We start from the raw sequence: 17,289 nt of genomic DNA on the forward strand, positions 1-17,289 counted from the left end.
ATATGCAGACAAGCGCTGAATACTAAAAACTTACATGTCCTCTGAGAAGAAATGTGTTTATATCTTGTAATACATCAGCGCCATCTAGCGAAATGTTTATGTTAAGTTGGAGGAAGTGACGTTTTCTCACATTTTTACCAATCAGCAGCCGCGGCTCTGAATTCGAACGTCAACTCTCGGAGGATACGACGCAACAGAATGGATTGTTTTGCTGCGTAGTTCAATACACAGACGTATTTTATCAATAACACAAAAACCCAGCACGCTGCGTGATATACAGATTCAGGTAGGTTTAATGTGTACGTCAAATACAGCAGACTACTGTTACGTAAAAATAACACGCTACATTGGTAACGTCTCCTAGCGTGCTAACTAGCTAGGTAGCTTGCTAGCTCTTACGCTTGGTTTTCCTCTGATGTAGCGTCATTTTTTTGCAGTTGCTCACTTAAATAATTAACCACGCTTTCAAATAATTGTAGATCCTGAGCTATGGCGAAAGAACGGGCACAGAAAAAGACATTCAAGGAGAGTCTGGAGGACATTAAGGAGAGGATGAAGGAGAAGAGGAATAAACGACTGGCTAGAGCTTCAGCTCCCAGCAGGGGAAGAGGAAAAATGATAAACAAAAGCAGTGGTAAGAACATATCTGAGTCTGTTAGCGTTTTATTTAAACTCGGAAGCATACCCGACACAATTACACCTAATAATGTGTCATACCGCTTGATTTTTTCTTATAGGGACTAACTCCTCACACACCATCCTTAATGGTCTCCAGTTAAATAACAAGTCTTTGGCTTTGGCGGTGCAAGCTGAAAAGGAGAAGGTGAAACACGCCAATTCAGTGATCCTGCACCTAAAAAAGGAGCAACAGGCGCTGTTCCTTCACCTGCTCCTGCTGAAGAAAAAGCTGAAAGAGCAGGAAGTTCTGGTAGCAAATGCTTCACAGGTACAGTCTCAAGATGTGTTTGTTGTTCTTGTGCAGTTAATTATACAAGTCATTTTTTAATAACCGGACGTCACTGCAAGGAAATATATTTATTTTCTTTCTTCACCGGCCTAGACCAAACCTACAGGCATCGTTGTTGAACCTCATCATCATGTGGATTCGTCTAGGTGAATTTTAAAGTAGAAATCTTAGCTCATAATATGTGTTCCATCCTTTCATGCTGACTATTAACATTTGTTGCCCTTCAATTAACAGAGGAAAGCGGGTGAGCCAGAAACTTGACGAACACGTTTTGTGTGAAGCGTCACCCGTCAGTGAAGGTATAAATATACTAACTAACAAAAATATACTGATAATATTCCAGGTCAAAATTTGGTATGGGCTGTATGTACAGAGCTTTTTGCATTTTCAAAAATATAATAAAAGCTGTATAATAAAAATATAAAAGTACAAAACCCCAGTTAACAGTAGAAATATAGTTTTATTTTGCTGAGCTATAATGTATTCTAATTTTCCAATGTATTTGTTTTGTACATTTTTTGTCATAGATTCCCAGCAATCCAAAAAGAATGTAGAGCTTCAATGCGACAAGCAGATTAACCTGCCACCTACAGTGGGCGTGCGACGTCGGCATGCAGATAGAACCAGAAGTCGGTCTGAGCATGTGCAAGGACAGAGTGAGGGAGATGCTGGTTGTGGTGCTTTACCAAGTCCTATACATAGTAACAACAGAGATCCAAAGCAAATGCAACAAGGAGCAGAACCAGAGATGGCAGAGCCTATTGACACTGAGGAGTTGCAGCACTCAACTCCCGAACCTGTTCCAACCAAAAAAAGCCAGCAGCAGCCTAGCAAAAAAAAGGACAAGCAGCAGCATTCTGCCAAACCAGAACCACCGTCACGGAAGCCTGAGAGAGGTCGCAAACCAGAGCGTGCCCCATTAAAGAAACCATGGGAGAATTCCAAACCCAGAGCCCGCTCTAAGAGTCGGGACCGGTCAGCTACACGAGCCAAAACAGCACCTTCGGCACAGAGCAATAAGCTCAACACGTCACTGGGATTTAATGATACATTTGACTTTGACAATGAAGAGGTCGTCCATGTCACACCATTCAGGGCCAAGGCAGAGAACAATCAGCCAGCATCTCCTATTAATAAAGCGTCCCTGCAGAAAGAGCAGGCTCAAACTGAAGCTGTAGCTGAGGATTCCAAACACGAGAATTCTTGCTCATCATTGCCATCATCTGAATCGGAAGACAGCCTATATGTCCCTCAAAAGCCCAAAAGGAGACTTACATCTCCTAAGGAGACTAAGGTCACTATCACACGTCGAGGCCGGCCCTCTAAAGTAATCGGAGAGAAAGAAAACATTCCTCCAAAACAGAAGATCTCTGGTGAGCACCTACACTCATCTGTTGAATCTGTTGTTCTTTTTGTTGTTTTAATCCTTTGCATTAAACCAGGTGTGTCCTTGTTTGTTTTTTGTTGTTGTTGTTCTGAAGTCTTCAAAGATGAAGAGTCTGAGTCTGAAAAGGCTGTACAAAACCCTCACTCACCTTGTTCAAGCTTCTCTAACAGCCCAAACCCTGCAGTGTTGGAAAATGGAGATCTTCAAAGTAAGTTAATGACTCTTACCGTAATATTTTTTTACAGAGCAAATTTCATGCACAGGATGTAGCTCAAAGTGTATTAAAACCACATGTTTAATCAATTAGTTTGATATAATAGTAATCAAATTGTAGCATCTTGAAGCTCAACCTAGTATGACACTACATGTCATTAACTATCACATAACACAGGACAAATGCACTTATTCTGATGGGATATACATTTTAAGGACTTTAGTCATGTTAGTAAATTATTTTTCTCTCCTCACCAGACAACAGTCTTGAGGAAAAAAAACATTCAGCTTGTTGAATAATGTTTGCTTATTGGATTGAATTAAAGATGGTGATGAATGTTTTTGTTTTTCTTCCACAAAGTGGAGATGGACCCTTTGCTTCCTGTTAGCCCTCTGGTTGAAACTGAGATGATGAGAATAGACAACGTTGTGTCAAATTTTGGAAATGCCTCCTGTGAAACTTCACCAATTTTACTGCACAAAACACCACAGATGCTCAAATCAAAGAAACGTAAGTCATCATTTGATTTTTCTCAGGAATGCATGTCACAATTAAAACTCACTGTGAAAATGTCATGTTTGATAAGTTCTGTTGCCAATGGCCACGTCACATTCTCCCTTTTCTTTGTTTTGAGGTTATTGCACTGTGTTGTAGCTGTTCACTGGTGAATACACACAACTCTGGTTTCTGTTTTTTTTTCTTATGGATCACATCTTCACATGTCTACAGGTGGGCTTGGTGTAAGGAGAGCAGGGCGGGGCTTGAGTCTGTGTGATGTGACCAATCTGTCCCCTGCAGCGTTTCGCAAATTCTCCTCCGGTGGCTCACGCCCCTCTGATGCCCGATGCTCCACCCCTGTTCCTGCTCGCAAGCGGCGCTGCACCATGGTGGTTGATTACAAGGAGCCCTCACTCAATGCGTAAGTTCGCACACTGATGCTGTTCTTTGCTGTTCTTTGATGCTTTGTTCTTTTTAATAGTTCAACATTTATTTTTCACTCCTCAACAGGAAACTTCGGCGTGGTGACAAACACACAGACTTGCAGTTCCTCCGCTCCCCGATTTTCAAGCAGAAGTCAGGTAGGAGGTCTGTGAAGCAATCAAGGAATTCTATGAGAGGCCAGCAGCCATTTGAGAAATACAATGAGTCTTTTGTTGGATGTCGCTGAAGACGGCCACCTTATTTGTCCTGTCTGAACTCGGTGTTGTAGGCATTGTCACCTTTGAAAGATTTCATGGAGTGTGACAAGGGTTAATTTGTCACTGGAGGTTGAGACGCAGCTGTGATTGTTTAAATTCTTTTACACAAGTTTGTTTCGTGCTTATTTTACTTTTGTCTCTTTCTGTCTAGGTAAATGTAGTGATGACTGATTATTTGTCAACTTGTTACATTTGTGTGTTTTAATTGACACCCTGACTGAGTACACATCTTAATCTAATAAAGCCTGAATTTTATCATTAATTACATGTTTGCTTCTATAATATGAGAATAAACTGTTCCTCCTTTTCTCTTCTGATCTATGTATGCTTGTAATTATAGTGAAATACAGTCATTGCATTGAGGAGGCGGACACAAAATTAGCCTCACCGGTTTTATTCAGTCTATAAAATAGGCTAAATCTATGTCATTAAAACCCAATTGTACAAAGAGCATGAGATAATTTTTCCAGACATATTACAAAAGGTATTTTTTTCCTAAAGTTTGAAAAGTACAAACACCTTTTTTTTCTTACAAAACAGCAAAACTACTTAGTATTGCACAATCTTTTCATTTATCTCCAAAGTATAAAGTTATCAATCTCCATCTGGGACAAAAATAAGAAATAATAAATTAAGACCTTGTCTTAAGCATAATAATTCTTCTAAATTACAGCACATAAATAAGAATAAACTCTAGATAATTAAATTAGTCCTTAGTCAACAGTGTAATTTATATGTAAAACAAATGGAGAAAAGAAGCTCTCATGTTAACTAATACTTGGAAAAATAAAAGTGCATTTTTGATAGTCAAACTGCCCTATGTGGCTTGGTGGAAAAAAAATTCTGAGAAAGAAAATATATGATATATACACATTTGAAATATACAATGGGTATAAGTGCCTCAAAATAATTAAACTCTACAAATTTAAAGTTTGTCTTCATCTTTTGGCAGGATGAACTCATCACAGACAAACTTTGACCTCTTTGACGCCATAAATGCTCACAAGAATAGAATTCTAATAGACAGGGAAACGCTGTCACTTTCCTCACAGGTAACACTTTTTTTGTAATGCTGCAGATGTGGTTATTTTTTCATTCTTTACCTGAGTCAACTGAGAGGAGGAGGCAGACACTAAAAAGGCAGTATGAGAACAAAGGAGTGCGACAGGCGGCGATTCTCCAATCAGCTGTTCTGTGATGCCTTCCAGCATCTAACACAAATGATAACGGAAACTTTCTGCCCTGTTTAATATGTATGTAACTCCATCACACCTTCTGCGGTCCTTTCTTTCTCTAGGCCTCTGGGATACGTGATGACATACAGCGACACAGTGCTTCTCTTGTTTGAAATCAGAAACTGTCATACAGTTCTTCAAAGGGGCCTCTGTGGCCAACCTTTCAGTGTAACTATCAGTCTAAAGCCACTGCTTCAGGATCTAGGCCAGCGTGCATCAAACATAAGACCCGTTTCACCATTTACATTACGATATGAAACCTTCCACCATCAGTAGTCCTAATCTTTGCTTGCCTTCTGCATTATCTATACCTTTAGCATTCATAGGGGGCTGCCTAATTCTTTTTAAGATCAGGAGAAACTTGTGCCTCTTCTCTACTTCTCAATGAGGCCTGCTTCTTTGATCTTGGTGTAGAAGAACTTTTCCAGTAAGTTGGCACACTTGTAGTACTCGCTCTCTGGGGGGTTGTATTCTCGACAGTTGGTGAAGATGCGCTGCATGTCAGCCATGAACAGCTTGCGGGTTGTGTAGTACCTGCTCTTCAGACGCTCGCTCATTGTCTTGAGGTCTGTGAAAGGAAAATGTAAACATTAAAGCTACAGAACTGCAGAACCCTTGTTCCCTGTCTGGCAGTGAGAGTAATTAAACAAACACTGTCAATATGGGCAGGACAGAATAATCACAGAACAATGTGGTGTGATAATAGGAAGGGACCCAAAGAAGTGCTTTGTTTGGTCTGTTGTGCATTAACCCACACCCCAGGGCCAGCTTTTGAGAAAACTCCTTTACCCAGAAGGGATGATCTGAGCCATTCCGTCCTCCCCTTCAGAGAGCTGTAATCATGAACACCCTGTACTTACCCATGGGGAAGCGAATGACTTGGTAGTACCCAGGAGCCTCTGTTTTCTTTACAGGCTCCATGAAAGGCCAGGCATTCTGATGGCTCTAAAGATTCACAGACGAGTCACATAAGAAAGAAGTGTGTCAACATATAGTCTGTGTGTGTGTGTATATGTGACTCTCCCTTACCTTCACATGTTGGAGAATGGTTTTCAGAGTGCTGTACAGTTGATCTGGGTCCTTCAGTTCCTTCCTAAAGAAAACATAATGGTGAGACAAATAATTTTTTTATGTTTCTGTCTGAAGTGATACAGTGAAACCGCACATTGTTCCCAACAGGGTCACACTTACCCCTTTCCTACAGGCTTCCATCCAGTTTCACCTGATAGTAAAATGAAACTAAAATTAAACTCATATATCACTAAAATCCTTCATGAAAAGATGAGAGAATCATTATGTATGCTGTGCAGTTATAGTAACATACGTATTCCAGGAATGCTCTCAATGGGAATCTGCCGGACTCCATCCTTAAAACAGGACAGCCCTGGATAGACTTTTCTAATTTGAGCCTGCTTCCTCTCTATCAGCTTCTTAATGATCTGAGGGAGTTGGATGAAAATGGGTAGTGACAGTGAGTGCAATTATAGAGAGAAGCATGTCAAGATTTAAATTAAAAAAATCACCCACATACCTCCTTTTGCTTCTTTATGATGACAGAGAACTCTGTGTAGGGGATGCTGGGGTTGAGTTCACAGCCCATGAGTGTGGCTCCCTCATAATCCTTGATGTAGCCCACATACTTGGCTTTGGGAATCTTGATGTCTTTTGAGAAACCCTGAATGGGAGGAAGAGTTTTATTGTTTCGGAGATGTCATTCCCTGAGTAAAGAGTTAACTCGTTCTAATGTTACAGAGAAAACATGGTACCTGTTTTTTGAAGTAACCGATGGCATACTCATCAGCATAAGTGAGGAAGTTAAGGATTTCATGCTTTATGTGATATTCCTTCAGGTGATTCATTAAATGGGTTCCATAACCCTGTAAGCACACAGCCATAGAACAGGCAAGAGTTAAAACTGGCCTTCCACATATGATTGAACAGCTGTTTAGTTGAGACAAAGCATGCTGGCCCTCACCTTGACCTGCTCGTTCGAGGTGACGGCACAAAAGACAATCTCTGTAAAGCCTTGCGATGGAAACATTCGGAAGCAGATCCCTCCAATCACACGGCCGTCCTTGATCAGTGACAGCGTCTTGTGCTTCCTGATAATAAAACATACATATTAATCTTTGATAGATTTCTGGACATGAGAAGTGATGAAAAATGTATGTTCCACTCACGGATCAAAGACCAGCCGTGTGATGTACTCTTTGGGCATGCGTGGAAGCTGGTGGGAGAACACATTCTGAAGGCCGACGAGCCACATTAAGATTCTTTTATTGGGCTTCTGGTTTAGAGAGTTCCCAATGACGTGAAATTCAATCACCCCTCTGCGCTCCTCTAGGCGGGCGGCTTCGTCACGTGCAGAATGGGCCGAAAGCAGACTGGTCTGTGCAGAAAGAAAGTTAATAATAATGACGGTCACCTGGTTTAGAATTGATTTTTTCAGTACATGTCATGTTTTTTGTTAAATGTTAGTGTTTTTATGGATAGGTTATTAAAAAAACTGCATAAAGAATGAGCAGTTACCTCTGGAATAGTGGCAGGATCAGCAATGGTTGCCATGACTTCATTGATGAGGTCCATGGGGATGTCGCCCACCACCCTGGGTCTCTTGTTCTCCTCATGGTGAAGGGGCTCAGAAGTTTTACGCTTTTCTCCAGCTATTAAGAATGTATGGACACAGAGGACATCATCACTTTTACACATTAACATCAGCTGTATAATCTGTTTGAGGGTACAGCTTTGAGGCTGGCAGACATATACACAGTGAGTGGAGTGGGACGGATTTAGATTATAGTGGCTAACTTGAGCTGGGTGTTCACTGTTTGTTGTCAGAGATGTTACACAATCGCTTGGCATCGTTACCTTCTGAGTCATTACAAGCTTGTTTGTAATACCTGGGTTTGACTCGAGAGCAGAAGCTGTTTTTCTGGCAGGACTGACACTGCCGCCGGTGGATGGATCCACTGACACTGGACTGGTGCTGTAGTACAGTGATCGGGCCACAGGTGGAGCACTGATAACTAAACACCAACAGGAAAGACAAAGAATGTAGTTATATTTCTTACATTGACTAAATGTGTTTAAAATTCAGGTACCATGCTGAAAGGTGTGTCTGTGAGGTTGTGTCCTTTGCTGTGTGCTACCTGTGTGGATAGGAATCTGTCCTCCTGCAGCTCCCGCCAAGAAGTCTTGGCTCCAAATTGGAGAGCTGTGACTGTACACCTCCTCCTCCAGCATAGACAAAAACCTGAACAAAGAAAACACAACAGCTGCTTCACTCTAACTGGCTAGAGTCTGGTTTGATACTGTGGATGTGCATACTAATGTAGTGTGTCTGTGAGTGTGTCTCTCCTGTAGGCACACTGTTACAATTTGTATGTTCTTACTTAGGAAAGTGTGTGAGAATGAGGGTGCGTTTCTCAGGGGGAAGCTTGTCCTTCTCCTGTCTGGCCTGCTCCAGCAGCTGTTTTCTCATCACAGTGAACACAGAACGCAGTAGTGTCCGGCCGAAGATCTGAGTGGTCTCGTACCGCGGTAGACTGTCGCAGAACTGGGGAACGTTGCAGTAGCAGAGCCACCTGTAACAAATCGTAACACAGAAAGCATCTTAACAAACACTGTGGATCTGTCAAAAGCACGTTGCCGGGTTTGATCTCTTCAGTAAAGCAACCTGGTGTAATTAGCTTTGTATCCAGCCACGTCATCATTGGGCACCCGTTGGCGTCTCTGTGAGGGTGTTTCCAGCTGCCAGTAGTTGATTTGGTTGAGAAACATCTTTGCTAGCTCCATGATGGTTTGACGTTCCTTAGATGGTAGGTGACTGAATTTGTACTGAACAAAATTGTTCACCCCCTTTTGGGAAACACATAGAAAAAATAATTACAAAACACATTAATTAGAATGGCGAGTTGTTTTTGTCTGAAGCAAAGACAGATACTGTATGTTTGGTTGTAAAATAATAACAGAATGTTGATTGTGCAATACTGGATGTGCTCTGCTGGACAACTAATGTAATGATACCGTTTTTAACTTGTCCCAAATTTTCTGTGTATCTTGGTTGTCATAGCAACAATTGGAGGACTGATATCAGCTGACAATAACTCACCTGTTCGATGCTGGGTTTTTCAAAAGGAGGACTCTCCTGTGCTTCTAACATGGGTTTTCCCATCTGTAGGATGGATTTCCTCAGCAACTGAAAGGTAAACACATAATGAGCATGTTCACTTGGGTTTAAGTGCAGTGCGCTGAAAATCCTGTTTGTACATATTAATAGCAAAAATAAGTAAATTACTTTGAAGAGAGAAAAGTAGACTTGTTTAGTGTCGGCATCCTCCTCCTTGTGAACGCACGTGTACAGATACTCCACATCCAGGACAATACCCAGAAGTCTGTTCATCTCCTCTTCTGAAACATTTTCTAGATGGGTCACATGATCACCTGAAAAAAGTAGATTTACACATCCCTCTAAGCCTCTACACTTTTTGGTATTATTTTGTTGTGTAGCATCTTTCACGGATGTGCGGATGTACCCAGTGTGTGAGAGCAGCTCCGGCAGGGCTCCTGCAGGTTGACTGTGTTGGACTGTTGGTCAGTTTGGGGTGGTGTTGGAGGCGGGTTCTGACTTTTCCAGCCATTACACTTACAGGCTCCCTCAGCCTATGAAAGAAGAGCTGATATTAGTGAAAGCACGAGTAACAAATAAAAGTATATTAACTTAAGAGGTTTTGATAAAATATTTTCTTTTTGCTATTTTAATACATTTAGATTTGTTATGACTGACTTTGTTTGTAGGGAGGACAGGTTTGTCGCCATCATCTGTGGGGGTGCTGTACTGAGCATGCGCTTTAAAACAACAACAAACTCCGCCCCCTCAGCAGCTGTCACCCTGTCAAAACAAAGACCCCGTCCCTCTCTGCGGATCATACGCTGCATAAGGCCAATAAACTCCTCTCTGTTTACCTCCGCTCTGACACACGGCACGGGAACACTGTAAAATTTCCTGTGGAACGCATGAGACCGCTCACGAACGCACGCAGACAGACAGCGAGCCGCTGCGCGCACAGCCAGCTACTCCCACGAAGCAGCGCCAAGCCAATGTTTACGTTCACCAACCCCCACCTTGACAGAAACATAGTAACGTCGTAAAACCACTGGGCTGCTTGCAGCTGGAAGGCTCATACCTGAAAGTGTTTGCATAATAATAACACCGTGTTCGTCACATTTTTAGTATCGCCTCCTCTGTTTTTGGCTCGTGCATGCAAAATGAAAAAAAAACATTGAAGTGCGGCAATGGCTTCCTTTGCTGCGCTTGCATTTTGAAAACTATTGCAAGCAAGCCCAGGAAATAGCATTTATTAAGAGTAAGCCCTCACAACAACGCTTTTCAAAAGTCTGCTATCTGCAAATGTAGCATACTTTGCAGGATGAATACACTCCGAGTTTTTCCAGTTTCTTCGGCCGCGGTGAGGAGCGGAGTTGCGCCTTCTTCACGGCGATACGTGCGGATCCTCCAGCGGCGCCGGAGCCCTCCGTCCCCCCGGCTCCGGGAGCGGCCGGAACGAGGCCCGCGGCTCCGATGGCCGGCGAACCTTGCTGAATCCCAGCGCTGTCGGCCATGATTCGCACGGAAATCCGAAAGGACCGCCGGCCCGGAAAATATTCGCTCTGCCGTCCTCTCTATTCCACAAGCGGCGGATCATCAGACATGGCGCTCATCCTTATTTTCAATTTCTCACTGTAGGCCCATTTTCCTCCGCTAGGGGACTCAAACAGGATAGGCCAGCTCCCAATTCCGACAGAGAGGTCACAAAATGCAACCATTAGTAGGAAAATTTCAAGGTCAAATGTGACAGAAATAAACGTCAGACCTTTTATCTGAGCACACAGATCAGTCTTATAATGCAATAAATATATTTTATAGATAATTTATAGGATTTTAAAAAAAAATCTCATTTAACATATGTTCAGTCCATAAAAGCAAAAAAAATTCTCCCAAACATTTTTTAAGTTTAAGGTCAAAGATGATAAAATAAAAGCTGATTTAAGTTGAGGGGCCTTAGTGTAAAGAATTACTTTGTACAAAAAGTCCTTAGACATCTAGTTTCATGCATACACACACAGGCTGATTACAATAATAAATGATCAAATTTATTTCAGTATTTATTTGGTCATTACATAACAGTACTGTAAAATGCTTGCATTTAAATGTTTTCGGCTGCAATTAGGTGTTCACGGCAAAACAAAAGAACAAAACATACAATTTACATCCCTATTATATGTTAAGTCATTAATTCACGCATAGCCAGTACGCTCGCTGATAGTTGTTATACTGTTCCTACATTACTGTCACAATGTTATTGAGATTTTGCAGCGGGGCAAACATGGATGCTCATGTCTTGTTGACTCGTCTGAAGCCTTTCAGTTCAGAGGAGTACTTACTGGGAGGAGTACTGCATTAAAAAAAGGAAAAGATGTTAATAAAAGTAACCAAAATGTTTTTTTCTTTTCAGAAAACCGACACAAGACTGATGATGAAATAAATGCAATCTTGTTTTTTTGTTAATAACACTACATACATTTATAAAGACCACCACTGATTATAATTTAACCATTTGTGTGAAAAAGCAACAGCAACAAAATCTAAAATCCAGATTGTAGCTGTTTGTTTTTTCCTCTAACTGTACAATTTTTTTATGATTATCTAGACAACTCCCTAGCAAGCATTAGTCCTGTCACTGGTAAATCAAAAAAAGGTAAGACTACACTGCAACACCCTATTTACAGTATATTATTTATATATTTATATTTATTTATATATATATTTATATTTATGTCACACTGGCTGAAATTATGACAAGATATATTCATGAGCATCATTAGTGCAAGGCATGAGTAAGACAGACCTGTAAAAAAAAGAATTATTGACCAGAAATATACGTATATATGTGTCCCTGTATGTAACAATGTATAGACTGGGAGTGGATAGGATGGTAAGAAACAGGGGTGTGCTCAACATTGATGCAGATGAAGTGTAACAGACAGTGTGTGTGTGTGTGTTTGTGTTACAATGTGCAAAGATGTTTTGGTCTGACGAGGCTAGGGGGAAGAAGTCAATGGTGTGTGTTGTGCAAATGTATACACATACACATATTCTGTGTGTATGCGATCTGCCAGCCCAGGCCAACTTTATAACATACCGACACACAACAGTGTCTAAAGCACTTCCTAAACAAGAAAAGATGTCCAAAAAAAAAGAAGATTCCAATAGAATTATGACACAACCTAACATATTGCACCTCCCCAATCACCTACCATCACCTTAGCTTTTTTTTTTGACCCAGGGCAAACCCAGCGGCATGTATAGCAACATTGACACAATGGCAAAGAAAATCATATCAAGCCCTCAGCCTGACCACAAAGGGATGGTTTATACAAGGCTTATCAACAGACACACATCGGGAGTGCGAGTGGTGGCACAGGTCCTCTGAGGACTCTGCGCTTTGTAGAGAAATCTAGGTAGAGCACTTTTTTTTCCTGTTCTGCATTGGCCCTTGCAGACACTTGACTCGCAGATTGAGTACTGTGAAACATTGCACAATGCCACTAGGGATAGCTACAAGCAGGCATGGCCCCAACAATGAAGCCTACAGGGGATTATAGGAGAATGTAAACTAGTGCTACGTTGGGTTTGATGGGGAAAGGGCATGGATAGCAGTGGACAGGCAGAGGGCATCTGAGAGGGAGACTTTGTGACTACAGCCCACATAAACTATTCCAATAATGAGAGATCATGAGGTTAGGGTTCCCCTCCCTCCCTCACCATTCCTCTTTCTAGATGTTTTACTCTAGCAAACGTTTTTTCTGTGCTACTGTGGACAAAAGGTACAACACGATTTCTCCTTTTCTTTTTTGGGCTATGTAAATATACAGTTATGTGCATTGAAAATAATTTGGAAAAAATAGTAAACAAAGTATCAAAAAAGAAAAGAAACTGACTGGTATTAGAAATGCAGTAGTAAAGTCTTAAGCTATTCCAGAAAAGGGAAGTGGTCACTTCCTGTAAATGGAACTCATATACACCAAGGAGGGAAGATGATGGAAGGCAAGGTTTACTAATGTCACTAGTATCTGCTATCTCTGATCTATCAAATAATTATTGATAGATGTTACAAGCTGGATGGCAGAAAGTAAGACAAAGTGGTTAGGAGGCTTCACCAGGTAGCAGCAGAACCATAATGGAGGGAAAGAGGCAGAGCCATGAAGAAGAATCTGAGTGATGGCATTGACTTCGCTACAACAAAAAGAAACCAAAGTAGGGTGGAGGGAGCATCTTCTTGTTTCAGAGAACTGGTGACACGTTGCATTAGTAACTGCAGTGGCATTTTTGGGGCATTGGCCGCATTAGTTACTGCTATACAGGTTGGTTGGAATGAGGGTGTTCTTCATGTTAGTTACTGCAGCACGGAGCCTTAGCTGGCTGAGCAGCTTCTGTCAGATCCACTCCTCGGGTCCGCCCACTGCTGGCTCCTGCAGCCTGAGGCTCACTTTTTGGCAATCTCTTTGCTAAAGGAAAAAACAAAGAAATATAATTAAACTAGAGGGACAGGAAGCAAAGCTATAATTGTAACCAACTTCAAAATCCAAAGCTTGACCTATAACCACGCAGCTAATCAGGTTAAATACTTTTAAAGATTAAATACAACCACTCTTTGAATGCAAGTATTGAGAATTACCCACCAATAGCCATAAATATCTCATTCACATTCATCGATGTCTTGGCTGATGTCTCCATAAAAAGTAAGCTGTTGTCATCTGCATAGGACTGGGCATCCTGTTAACACAATGTAAACAATATCAGTTAGAGATCATGTTAAAAATGGAACCGAGGCTGTAGAAATCACTGGTCTAATCAGTGCCACCAAGATTTGCAAAACATTGTTTGGTCTGACCTGGAACTCAACAGCTCTCTTATTGGCAAGGTCCGCTTTGTTGCCTGACAGAGCAATGACTATATTAGGGCTGGCTTGTCTTTGTAGTTCCTTCACCCAGTTCTTTGCCCGTGCAAAGGACTCCTGGAAAAAAAATGAAGAAATTGTTCTACTAGGATAATCCTGTGCTATTTCACGCTTTAATGTGTTCTACAAATAATCAGGCTGTTGGGACAATCTGTCAAGTGACCGTTGAACGTGCCTCATTTGTGATGTCGTAGACCACAATGGCAGCTTGTGCTCCTCTGTAATACATGGGTGCCAAACTGTGGTAACGCTCCTGACCTGCAGTGTCCCAAATTTCAAACTTCACTGTTGTGTCATCTAGACACACTGTCTGGGTAAGAAAGGCCGCTGAACAGATAGAAAGAGATAAATGGAGAATCAGCATAACAGCATCAATAGCACACTAAATCAATGCTCTCTAGAGTAAACAAACATGTACAAAGTAGCAATCATTCTCACATCATTAGGTATTGTTTTTATAAAGGCAGAATTGTGTTAAGTTACATATTTAACTATATACTCTGAATATTGTAAGAAATAGCCAGGCCTAATAATGCGATACTTACCTCCTATTGTGCTTTCCTGGAATTCATGGAACTGGCCCTTGACGAAGCGAAGCACTAAGCTGGACTTCCCAACAGCTGATTCCCCCAACAGCACCAGCTTAAACTGACAGATCTTGTTCCCCGCATTGGGTCCATTGGGTCTCGTAGCTCCTCCTCGATTGGCCATGACCTAGGCAGATCCCTTGGTATCTGGTGTGCTGTACCTCACTATTAAGGCTTCTGCTGTAAGAAACAAGAGAAGGAATATTTTTTCTAACAATCATAGAATCAAAAATAATACTAAACTCTACCACCAGCGCCAAAACATAGGTAAAATATAATAAAACATATAGCTTACAGTAAGTAACAATACAATGTTTGCAAACACTAAATTTAAACAACTTGAGTAAGAGTTACTCCAGTTTTGCCACATCCACAGTGGGAAAGCTGTAGGATCAACAATGTTGGCTTTTTGTTGAGGGAATCCATAAGGTGTTTACTTCCTTGTTGCCCTGCCAAATGTTTTCATTTGTAACCTCACCTCAGTGCAGACTACATAACTAGCATTAAAAAGCAAAATAAAGACTACGGAGAATCATTTCATGGGCATAAAGCAAATTCTTGCCCTTCTGCCATTGTTTATCTTTTGGCAAAACAGAGGCCAAATACACTAATTAATTACACTATTATTTTCTACCAAGTACCATGTCTTAACTGAATATACCTCTTCTCTATATGGTATAATTTAGTATTTCAAATAACTTTCTGCAGTTTTTGTTATTGTTGATGATCGCTTCATCAGACAAAGCTGTTTTTAGATCTATAACTAAATGCATCATTGTTGACGAAAGCTTTTCTTGGTGACGCGAAGTAGGGGATTTTGCCACAGTTATAAGTAGCAATATCCTGCCACCATTTTCTTTATGCACACCACAACAATGATTCATGACAACACTGTTTAAGAGTGGATGAAACACCTACCAACATCCTTCAGTCCTGTTCCAACTGCAGGAGTGGCTGTATGGATGCATACCAGGCATTAGTGCATTGCTTAGTAATGTTTAGGAATGAAGCGCTTGCTAATTTATTTGAAAACAAATAGCTGTTGTCAAGAGATAGTCAGAGTCTGTGTACAACAGGGAGAATTTGTCCATAGCATGATTTGGAGTTATTTGGAGTTATTCCCGACCTGACTTTTACCACACCCCCAAAATCAGATGCATGGCTACCTTTGTTACCTTTATGAGTGACATTGTTCTCTTGAGGTGTTGAAATATGTTTTTGTGGTGAACATTAAGGAGGTTTATGAAGATGTAAATACATGTTGCAAGGTATACATAATACCATCTAATCCAGACACTGTACACTTGTTAATTTTGCCATTTTGTTTGTGTTTGTAATCAGCAGCTAGACAATTGAATACTGCAAGAATGTACTTGTTCAAAACAAGACTGCAAAGTCAGCTGTTATTACATGTGCTGTTGTGTCAACCTGTCAGGTCATAAATCAGTTAGGTCATTAATAAGTGAAACTGTATATGAGGAGGGCTGTTTAAAAGAGTACCAACATTGGGGATATTATAACTAATTTACATAAAAAGCACGTTTTGACGCCAATGCCACAAAACATCAGTATAATAATTATCGAGGAAGCTAGATCGGGTGAAATACTTAAACGAGCAGGAATAATAGCAAGAATAACATACAGCGATCAGTGGCTGTATTTACTCAGACTCATAACACGGGACTGTCAACAAACACTGCGCGCACTACATGACTGCGATTCGAACAAAATATGTGGATTTTAATATCATTGTCTGACTATAACCACATTTGCTCATGTCAGAAGTGGACATACACCTTGTTTTGATATTAGAGGGGAGACGCCATTTTCCAAATTGTTTTTGTTCGCTGGTTAGTTAGCTTACATGCTGTTAGCTAACCTTAGCTTCCTAACCTGGCTAGTAACATAGGCTTTAGCTTCGGCTAGGATGTAAAAACGCAGAGCAGCATGACACAAAATATGCTGTCTATTTACAGCCTTATAAAATTCAAATTCTGTTTTGTTGCTGTTATTTAAAGAGGAGTAGCCATCCCATCAATTAGAAAACATTCACATTAGCTTTGTAGCACTGTTAGCATTCCACCCACCTATTTCAACCATTTAGCTGGTAGCTACGCAAAGACACTGCCTGTCAAACTGGAATACTAAACGTCATAAGTCACTTGCTAATGGCAGCACATCGCCATATAAGAGGCAGAGCTGTCTCAATTGGATGTCAAAACAGATCTGTATGTTCACATTCAGTTAGCCATCAAACATCATCGACATTAGCTGAAGTTAGCTAGCGACAACGCTAGCCAATGAAGCCACCGATGACAACTGAGCAAACGTTAGTCACTCTACCAGCTGGAAACCACAACCTGTCGATTCATGTCAAGTACCCTACCTGAGAGCCAGGCGATGTTGTGAACTTTAAAAACCACCGTTGCAGTATACTGATACGACCCCGGGAAACTGTGGTGGCGAGGTGATGTTGGGGAACCAAGAAAATTATTTCAACAATCCCGTCACGTCTCCTCCTTTCTTTCTTCTCGCAACTTCCCCTTAGAACCAAAACACAAACAAGCTCTTCCGCTCACCATGCCACGTCACAAAGCGCGCCTGCGCACCACAGTACATCTCATTACTGTAATAAATGAGCTATGAACAAAACCAACCACAATTTAAGTGCAGCAACCCA

General features: G+C 41.1%; 3 protein-coding genes across 5 annotated transcripts; 1 reads left to right on the forward strand and 2 right to left on the reverse strand.

Annotated features, from left to right (window-relative positions):
• The first annotated feature begins 146 nt into the window (after positions 1 to 146).
• On the forward strand, positions 147 to 4,009 carry sgo1 (shugoshin 1). The gene is made up of 10 exons (XM_028399245.1): positions 147 to 286; positions 480 to 634; positions 738 to 946; positions 1,061 to 1,113; positions 1,202 to 1,266; positions 1,495 to 2,340; positions 2,449 to 2,562; positions 2,929 to 3,078; positions 3,298 to 3,487; positions 3,577 to 4,009. The coding sequence occupies exons 2-10, from the start codon at positions 490 to 492 to the stop codon at positions 3,734 to 3,736; spliced, it is 1,932 nt and encodes a 643-aa protein (XP_028255046.1). The 5' UTR covers positions 147 to 286; positions 480 to 489; the 3' UTR covers positions 3,737 to 4,009.
• Positions 4,010 to 4,156: 147 nt separating this feature from the next.
• On the reverse strand, positions 4,157 to 10,762 carry kat2b (K(lysine) acetyltransferase 2B). The gene is made up of 18 exons (XM_028400517.1): positions 10,424 to 10,762; positions 9,538 to 9,664; positions 9,300 to 9,445; positions 9,114 to 9,200; positions 8,679 to 8,860; positions 8,395 to 8,586; positions 8,152 to 8,255; positions 7,903 to 8,028; positions 7,532 to 7,665; positions 7,183 to 7,391; positions 6,978 to 7,104; positions 6,769 to 6,879; positions 6,534 to 6,677; positions 6,327 to 6,441; positions 6,194 to 6,224; positions 6,032 to 6,095; positions 5,863 to 5,947; positions 4,157 to 5,570 (listed from the first exon to the last, which is right to left on the reverse strand). The coding sequence occupies exons 1-18, from the start codon at positions 10,622 to 10,624 to the stop codon at positions 5,377 to 5,379; spliced, it is 2,379 nt and encodes a 792-aa protein (XP_028256318.1). The 5' UTR covers positions 10,625 to 10,762; the 3' UTR covers positions 4,157 to 5,376.
• Positions 10,763 to 11,133: 371 nt separating this feature from the next.
• Positions 11,134 to 17,179, reverse strand: rab5aa (RAB5A, member RAS oncogene family, a). 3 transcript variants are annotated; one of them, XM_028393708.1, is made up of 6 exons: positions 16,996 to 17,179; positions 14,568 to 14,786; positions 14,198 to 14,349; positions 13,957 to 14,079; positions 13,745 to 13,838; positions 11,134 to 13,570 (listed from the first exon to the last, which is right to left on the reverse strand). In XM_028393708.1, exons 2-6 carry the CDS (start codon positions 14,731 to 14,733, stop codon positions 13,455 to 13,457), a joined length of 651 nt encoding a protein of 216 aa, XP_028249509.1. In that variant the 5' UTR covers positions 14,734 to 14,786; positions 16,996 to 17,179; the 3' UTR covers positions 11,134 to 13,454. The 3 variants fall into 3 exon arrangements, with proteins under 3 accessions (XP_028249509.1, XP_028249501.1, XP_028249518.1); XM_028393700.1 differs by having other exon boundaries at positions 14,568 to 14,789; XM_028393717.1 differs by lacking the exon at positions 16,996 to 17,179 and adding an exon at positions 15,528 to 15,548 and having other exon boundaries at positions 14,568 to 14,789.
• Positions 17,180 to 17,289: the final 110 nt, after the last annotated feature.

Source organism: Parambassis ranga, chromosome 2 (assembly GCF_900634625.1).
Source record: "Parambassis ranga chromosome 2, fParRan2.1, whole genome shotgun sequence".
Taxonomy (NCBI): Eukaryota; Metazoa; Chordata; class Actinopteri; family Ambassidae; genus Parambassis; species Parambassis ranga.

What these genes read in the sequence shown, in the direction of transcription:
- sgo1 (XM_028399245.1), top strand. Translation starts at nt 490, where the DNA reads ATGGCGAAAGAACGGGCACAGAAAAAGACATTCAAGGAGAGTCTGGAG. An exon ending in TGGTAGCAAATGCTTCACAG is followed by an intron (nt 947 to 1,060) that starts GTACAGTCTCAA and finishes TCACCGGCCTAG; the next exon opens with ACCAAACCTACAGGCATCGT. An exon ending in GATGCTCAAATCAAAGAAAC is followed by an intron (nt 3,079 to 3,297) that starts GTAAGTCATCAT and finishes ACATGTCTACAG; the next exon opens with GTGGGCTTGGTGTAAGGAGA.
- kat2b (XM_028400517.1), bottom strand. Translation starts at nt 10,624, where the DNA reads ATGGCCGACAGCGCTGGGATTCAGCAAGGTTCGCCGGCCATCGGAGCC. An exon ending in GAGCTGCTCTCACACACTGG is followed by an intron (nt 9,446 to 9,537) that starts GTACATCCGCAC and finishes TACTTTTTTCAG; the next exon opens with GTGATCATGTGACCCATCTA. An exon ending in CCATTCTCCAACATGTGAAG is followed by an intron (nt 5,948 to 6,031) that starts GTAAGGGAGAGT and finishes GTGAATCTTTAG; the next exon opens with AGCCATCAGAATGCCTGGCC.
- rab5aa (XM_028393708.1), bottom strand. Translation starts at nt 14,733, where the DNA reads ATGGCCAATCGAGGAGGAGCTACGAGACCCAATGGACCCAATGCGGGG. An exon ending in CCAGGAAAGCACAATAGGAG is followed by an intron (nt 14,350 to 14,567) that starts GTAAGTATCGCA and finishes CTATCTGTTCAG; the next exon opens with CGGCCTTTCTTACCCAGACA. An exon ending in AGAGAGCTGTTGAGTTCCAG is followed by an intron (nt 13,839 to 13,956) that starts GTCAGACCAAAC and finishes TTGTGTTAACAG; the next exon opens with GATGCCCAGTCCTATGCAGA.